The 8,147-nt window shown below is 49.2% G+C and overlaps 1 protein-coding gene across 1 annotated transcript; it reads left to right on the forward strand.

Moving 5' to 3' along the window:
- The first annotated feature begins 1,768 nt into the window (after positions 1-1,768).
- On the forward strand, positions 1,769-7,160 carry NYX (nyctalopin). The gene is made up of 2 exons (XM_058800435.1): positions 1,769-1,793; positions 5,761-7,160. The coding sequence occupies exons 1-2, from the start codon at positions 1,769-1,771 to the stop codon at positions 7,158-7,160; spliced, it is 1,425 nt and encodes a 474-aa protein (XP_058656418.1).
- The last annotated feature ends 987 nt before the right edge of the window (positions 7,161-8,147 follow it).

The raw sequence follows: 8,147 nt of genomic DNA on the forward strand, positions 1-8,147 counted from the left end.
ATTACCTAAGGCATGGGAGGCTGAGATAACTCACTGATTCAGCCCCCACTCTCCAAAGAAACCATCATCATTCTGTCAGGAAAGGCTTTAAACTCCAATTCACATCCTGAATGCTAAAACATCACCACATACAGAAGCTGTCCTTATGATTTCCATGCACCAACAGCTGCATCACAAGGAAAACACACTCAGAGGCAGGCCAGAATTTATTATTGTCGAGGTCATATACACAGTGCAAGCTCCTGTGTTTGCTGACCCTTTTCCCCATGCTTTTGGTGTCTCCTTGTCCATCAGGAGCAATTCCTAGTGAAGCAAATCTCACTGACACCCTGTTAGTAGTGTGTGAGCCCTGCTGGGACTGGGAAAATGTGCATGGGGGTTGAGAGTCTTGAGCTGTGTCTGTTTGTCACAGACATCTTTTATGAAAGATGTCTGCGACAGACACAGCTTGAGACTGTGTAATTTTATTTATTTAAAATGACTGTGTCATTTTATAAAATTCATCATTTTATGAAAAATCCTTTCCTTAGGATTTTTCCTCCTGAGAAGCTGGGAGGCCTCAGGAACAAAATGTAAACAATGATTATCTGCTGCTGTGGAATGCAACAGGTGCATCTGGGATTGGCCCATGTTGGATGTTTCTAATTAAGGCCAATCACAGTCAGCTGGCTTGGACAGAGAGTCTGAGCCACAAACCTTTGTTATCATTCCTTCCTATTCTATTCTTAGCCAGCCTTCTGATGAAATCCTTTCTTCTGTTCTTTTAGTATAGTTTTAATGTAATATATATAATAAAATAATCAAGCCTTCTGAAACATGGAGTCAGATCCTCGTCTCTTCCCTCATCCTAAGACCCCTGTGAACACGGTCACATGTGTTTGGAGAGCTCAGTGCAGGCAAGCCATAAGCCTGTGATTGCCCCCGAATTTAATTCCATTTGGGCAGCACTCTCCCACCTCTTCTGCCATTACATAATGGGGAGCAGAGTAATGACTTTCAGCAATACTGTTTGAGTGGCAGCAGTCCAATTCTGGACTGTATTTTATTTTTTTAAAGGTGGGGGGAGAGCAGGTTGGCAGAGGGGAGGAAGCATCCGTTTGGTTGGTCTGCAATCCCTGTTTCGCTCTGGGAGCTTTAGAGGACAGACACATTCTTCCATCTCTGCTAATCCTCCTCTGATACAGAGGATTTTCCTGCCATTAAATGATAGCTTGTGAGAAAAAAATGCCAACTTTTCAGGGACTGACTGGTGTGGCTGAGGGCAGCCTCACGAGCAGGAGGGAGGACACAGCCACTGCCTGGCCAGGTAAGAACGCATCCTGGTGGGATTTCTGTTGGGAATTTTGGTTTCCACTAAGCTGGTTGCACTCCTCTGTACCAGCACCTATTTCCTGGGGATAAAGCCAGTCCCTCACTGTTGGTGATCCTTTCCCACCTCAGATGAGAGGAATTTGCCTTTGGCATGGCTTGTGGGAAGGACGCAGATGAGCTCCTGAAAAGCAGCGGCACAAAGCTGCAGGATTCCCTGAGAAGGTCAGTGGTGGAAGACAGATACTCACCAGGAAGGTGCTGGGGACTTCTTCAGTTTGAAAGTGTGTGAGAGAAGAGCGTTTTCCTTCATCTTCCTTACTAAATATAGATCTTTTTGTGGAAAAATGATGCAGGGAAATGACAGAGGATGAAACCCATCTCTATTCTTCCTGTGTGCTTTTAGATCCCTTAAGTTTGCTTGCCAGACCTGAAATGCCACTAGAGAATAATCAAGGTAATGTTTGCCATCGTTCTTCTAAATGGTGAGTATACTCTTACTCTGCATTATCCAGTAGTAGATTAGACAGATCATTTGGAAATGTGGTGGTTAAATATTCAATTATTGCAATCATTGCCTCTTTACCTTTCTTAAGACTCTGCAACCTTTATTTTTTGTTTCTTTTCCTTTGGTCTCTCTTTTTTCCAAATACTGAGTTACTGTAGTATTTAAAAGAGTGAAAGATATCATCCATGGGAGAAGATTTTTTATTCTTTAATGTCACAAATGTTTTTGACCTTACTGCTCCATTTCACCCTTATGCTCAAACACACATCTCATTTGAGTGCTCAGATGTGTCACTGAGGGGCTGAAAGCTTCCAGCTGCTGCCCTTTTCTAGGGAAGGGAAAGGAGTGAGGTGGGAAAGATGGGAATGTTTCAGGCTGTGTTGATCAGAGGGGATCTCACAAACAGGGAAGAGCTGATCTCTTTTGCCCTGAGCAAAAGCTCTCCCAAGGATTTGGTGCAGTTCATGTGGAGGATTTTTTCCAACTTCCTTTTCAGTAGAAAGAGGGGAAATTGCCCACTAATGCTGCATTGCTGAGGGGTTTCTCAGAGCTCCTGTTGCTGGGGGGATATTTTCTCATTGGATGGTCCTCACACTCTTGCTGTCCATGTCCCACACATTGCAAAGATGCTCTTGTAAATAGAGATTTTAGAAGCCTGCTATGAAATGCCCCTAGCAGAAGACCCAGATTTGGCACTTGTGTATAAGGAAAGCAGGCTGGATATGGCTTGGGGGCAGATATTTCCTTTATTGAGTGATTAGAGGAGAAGCAGGGAAGGAAGGAGGAGATCTGGTTATCAGCAGGCCCATTCCTACACTGCCCACCATGGGCACAGCAGTGGGTGGAGGTCTGCTCTGAAGGCCAGGGATGTGCCTGAGCTTGGGGCAGCTGGAGCTAAACATGGAGCTTGCCCAGGACAGCCTCATCCATGGGACAGCCCAGGCACAAATGCCCCTCTGGATGTCACCCTGAACCCACACAAGGCTCCCTACCAGCAGCAACCCTTGCATCCCTCATTTTCCAGACAACCACCTGCAGTCAGACATTTGGGAACAGGCAAATCCTTAATCTGTCTGGCCCTCAGTTTATGTAACAGCCTCACAAAAACAACATATGTCCCTGTTGGCAGGCAGAGGGGAGACTGGTGCAGAGGGGAGCAAACAGGGCAGCCCCTGGGCAGGCTGCACAAAGAAAGAGCAATCTGAGACCAGCTTATTGTTCCTCTTCTTGTCCTTAAACTCCAGCTGTTGTCAGGAGGATTGAAGGGGACTTTCCTTTGGCTGTGGCTGTTAGATAAGGGCATGGGAAAAAGGGGAAGAGCAGACAAACAAAATGACAACCTGTCTAAAATCCTTTCCACCTCCCAGTCCTTCACTATCATTTATCCTTGAAGTGATGTTGTTTTGCTAATTCTCCAGTCACAATAGTGTGCCCAGGCATGATGAGACCTGAATTTTGATGAAGAGGCCACAGCTCATCCTTTTGTGATGCTCTCTGTGTGTCTGAATACCTTTCCTACATGCAATAACCAGCATGGTTTGAACAGACCCAGGCTCCAGGGCAGCTCCTGGGTTGGTGCCCTTCAGCAGGGACTTGCCCAACAACTGGTTCTGCAAATCTCTTTTACACAGGCAGTGTAAACTCCTAAACACAGCCCCATGCATGTTGTCTTTAGAAAGGATGGAGGGAAGGCAGAGCAGTTGTAGCCCAGACTGTTGTTTGTCCTGTACATTAAAGCCTTAAGGACTGCAAAAATAAAACTTGATGCTTGCTTCTGGGCATGTCACCTCATACGTCTGTCCTGTTAACAGTGCCCATGGGAATGCAGCTGTAGGGGGCAGTCCCTGTGCTGCACACCACAGGGAGAGGCAGCCCAGCTGCTGGGAGCTTCCCCCTCTGGACACTCAGCAGGAGCATGGAGGAAACCCCCCTGATCCCAGCAGCACAGGAATAGATGTGGCCGTTGGTAAAGCTGTTGGTGTCTCATGTTTTGCTGAAAAAAAGAGAAAAGGGTTGTGTTTGTATGGGAGCTAATAAGCTGCAGCAGAGAACCAGTCAGCAGCAATAGCACCATTTTGTGCTTGTGACTACATGGAGATTGCTGGTGTGGCTGCTCATTTTGTGGAGGAGAAGGTAGGGGGTGTCTGGGAGAGCAATTAGGGAAACTGCCTTCAGTTCTTCCTCTCTAATGAGTTTATATTCATGAATCAGAGAAAGGAAGGGACCTAAAAGATCATCTCATTCCAGGCCCCTGCCACGAGCAGGGACACCTTCACTAGCCCAGGTTTCTCAGAGCTTTATTTAGCCTGGCCTAGAGCACTGTCAGGGCTGAGGCATCCACAGCTTCTCTGGGTACCCTGTGCCAGATCCTCACCACCCTCACAGTATATAATTTCTTCCATATCTCTAAATTTCCTCTCTTTCAGATGGGAAAAGCATTTTGAATTAAAAAAAAAAAACACTTTTAAGATTATTTTTTTACTGGACTTTTTTTCCCTGCAAAACTCCTGTCTGTGGAGGCTGATGTCTCCCTGTACTTTTGCTCCTTTTTGTTCTTCTCTCATTTCTCCCAGGAGCCTTCTTCTCTTCCTTGTTGTTCACCCACCTGTGTGGGACTAACCTGGGAGGAAACCACAGCCTTGCACCTCCCATGTCAGGCTGATAAAGGACAAAGTGGCTGCTCCTATCAAACATGAGGCACTGTGGTGGCTCTTGAGAATTGGCAAAGCAGCAAAAACTGTGCTTGAGGTGCAGAGTTTCTCATCTATTATGAGATCATGAAGCCAGCAGTTAATATCTCTTAGTTTGTTTTCACTCATGCTGCCACAGCAGTACACAGTGGGAATGTGTTTTCAAACACATTGCATTGCATCTCCTTGAGAGCTGAGAGTTCCCCTTCCAGTGCTGCACCAGCTCATGGCTCTGGTGGAGAAACGGAAGGAAGGAAGGAAGGAAGGAAGGAAGGAAGGAAGGAAGGAAGGAAGGAAGGAAGGAAGGAAGGAAGGAAGGAAGGAAGGAAGGAAGGAAGGAAGGAAGGAAGGAAGGAAGGAAGGAAGGAAGGAAGGAAGGAAGGAAGGAAGGAAGGAAGGAAGGAAGGAAGGAAGGAAGGAAGGAAGGAAGGAAGGAAGGAAGGAAGGAAGGAAGGAAGGAAGGAAGGAAGGAAGGAAGGAAGGAAGGAAGGAAGGAAGGAAGGAAGGAAGGAAGGAAGGAAGGAAGGAAGGAAGGAAGGAAGGAAGGAAGGAAGGAAGGAAGGAAGGAAGGAAGGAAGGAAGGAAGGAAGGAAGGAAGGAAGGAAGGAAGGAAGGAAGGAAGGAAGGAAGGAAGGAAGGAAGGAAGGAAGGAAGGAAGGAAGGAAGGAAGGAAGGAAGGAAGGAAGGAAGGAAGGAAGGAAGGAAGGAAGGAAGGAAGGAAGGAAGGAAGGAAGGAAGGAAGGAAGGAAGGAAGGAAGGAAGGAAGGAAGGAAGGAAGGAAGGAAGGAAGGAAGGAAGGAAGGAAGGAAGGAAGGAAGGAAGGAAGGAAGGAAGGAAGGAAGGATTTGACACACTTATCTCCCCTGCCCATTGCCAGACTCAGCATACACTGCCCTCCCCTTTTCCACACCCAGGAATTCTGTAACCCACCCACAGCTCCTGGCCTTCAATGCATTTCTGCCTGCTCCCTGGCCAAACCATGTCCCCATCAGGCAGAAGAGAAATACTGAATTCTAGGTGAGCCCCCTCTTGGGGAGAGGAATTAATCAGAGATTATATTCTACGTGACATATATTCTCAGCAGGTTTAGAAAGCCCAGAAGATTTTTAGGAATTTCACACAAGAGCTCCTCAGTCAGCACCGTGTACAGGTGGCAATTAGCTTGGCTAGAGGGGAGGAATAGACGGTGTAATTTCTTTTTGCTGCTGTAATTGATTTGCTAACGATGCATTCTTCTCTCTGTGGGGATGGCAGTGATCCTTTGGGTCCCCCAGGCGCACGGGGCGTGGGCCTGCGTGCGCTCCTGCCCTCCCAGCTGTGTGTGCACCCCGGAGCGGAGCTGCTCCGTGCGCTGCGACCGTGCCGGGCTGGGCCAGATCCCCAGTGAGTTCCCCTGCGAGGCCTCCTCCATCAACCTGGATAAAAACAGCATCAAGTTCCTGTCCGAGAGGGCCTTTGGGACGCTGCCTTCCCTCAAGTCCCTGTCGCTGAACCACAACAACATCTCCTTCATCACGCCGGGTGCCTTCAAGGGGCTGCCCAGCCTGACGGAGCTGAGGATGGCCCACAACGAGTACATCCGCTACCTGCACACCCGCACCTTCACCGCGCTGCGCCGCCTCGTCAGGCTGGACCTGGCCGACTGCAACCTCTTCAACATCCCCGACAGGATCTTCATCGAGCTGCCCGCTCTGCAGGAGCTGTTCTGCTTCCAGAACAACTTCCGAAGGATCCCAGGCGCCATCAGGGGCATGGAGAACTTGACCCATGTGTACCTGGAGAGGAACAGGATCGAGGCAGTGGCCTACAACTCCCTGCAGGGCCTGACCAAGCTGAAATACCTGAATCTGCAGGACAACAAGATAAATGTCATCCACGAGCGAGCTTTTCAGGGCTGTCAGAGGATGGAGTACCTGTACCTGAATGACAACTTGATCAGTGAGCTTCCAGAAAACTCCTTTGATGGCCTGAGGCGTCTGAAGATGCTCAACCTGGGAGGGAATTTTCTCAGGAACATTTCCAACACGTGGTTCCGGGACTTGGGGGAGCTGGAGTTCCTCTACCTGGACCGCAACAGGATCAGCTACATCGAGGAAGGGGCTTTTGAGAACCTCACCAGCCTGGTGGCTCTGCACTTGAACAGCAACAACCTGACGACGCTGCCCTTCTCCGTGTTTGAGCCCGTGTACTTCCTGGGCCGCCTGTACCTCTTCCGCAACCCCTGGGAGTGCGACTGCCGCCTCGAGTGGCTCAAGGAGTGGATGGAGAACTACAGGCTGGTCAGGGACATCCCGTGTGCCTCCCCCTCCTCGGTGGCAGGCGTTGATCTGACGGACGTGCTCTTTGAGAGGTCTCCCGAAGGTTTCTGCCTGGACCCGGAGGAGCTGAATGTCACGTCCGAGCGGCCGACCCCCAGCGAGGAGCCTTGGTCCACCACAGAGAGCAAGTTCAACAGCCTTATCTCCAAACTCCTGCTCCAGATGGGCCTTCCCGAAGAGGTGGCAAACGCCACTGAAGTGTACAGTAACAGCACACAGCTGGACGGACAGACGGAAGGGGTTTCTTCTGGCGTGGGGGAGGACAGAACCGAGGCTGGCTCCTGTTCCTTGTACCTCCCAGCACTTCTGGCAGTGATTGTTCTGCTGTGCAAATAGTCCAAGGGCTGGATGGAGCAGGGGCTCTGCTTAAGTGTTAGACCCTGCACCTACTTAGTCATCAGAGTGGGCCTCTGATATGTAAAGGGCTCCAAACTCTTCCAGGTTGGGTTTGCTGGATCTGGCTCCAGATTCTCCTGGGAGCTGGTGAGATCTGGGTCCCACTCTGGGTGACAAACCTGCCCTGTAGCAAATGGCTACTCACAGGGAGATGAGCAGCACTAAGGCTGAATTTTGCCTAGAGATGTGTGATGTTCTGCTGGGAAAGGAGGGATAAGGGGTCTGTCTGTGGGGTGTTTGTTCCATCGGGCCAGCTTCAGAGAGTAAGAGGCTCCATGGTGACTCAGCTTCATGAGAGAAAGATGAGGCTGCAGAACTGGGCCCCTCTTCGTGTCCTGACAGACGCCCACACTCATGGCAGATGCTGCAACAATGGGAAACAATTCCTGATTTCCGCCAGTGGGTGCAGGAGGGAGCAGGGCAGTCCTGGGCAACATCCTGGGATGCAGCACTAGGCCTCATGGAAACATCCAGGAGACATGTACAGGCCTCATGGAAACATCCAGGAGACATGTACAGGCCTCATGGCAACATCCAGGGAATATGTACAGGTCTCATGAAAACAAGGAAAGTGCCCAGGGGGGGCACCTGCTCCAGGCACATATGGGGTGGGCACAGTATTTTGGCTGTGACCACAGACAGGAGTTTGATCCTTTCTCCTCCCTGTTATCCTGGTACTGGTGCAGGAGAATCAGATGGACCCATGTTTGTCCAAACATTCTTCTCTGAGGCAAAGCTACTTAAACTTCACTTACTTATTCCCATAATCTCAGTGTGTTTAATTTTTCAGTGAATATATTATTTCAAGGAATACATTTTTTATTTGTAGATTGTTTCAGGGCATGGCTGCAGGGGCAGAGCACAGTGATGACAAATGCAACCAGGGCCTATGAAATATTTTGTATTTCCACCGCTAATATGTACCAT

This window comes from Ammospiza caudacuta, chromosome 2 (genome assembly GCF_027887145.1).
Source record: "Ammospiza caudacuta isolate bAmmCau1 chromosome 2, bAmmCau1.pri, whole genome shotgun sequence".
In the NCBI taxonomy this organism is placed as follows: Eukaryota; Metazoa; Chordata; class Aves; order Passeriformes; family Passerellidae; genus Ammospiza; species Ammospiza caudacuta.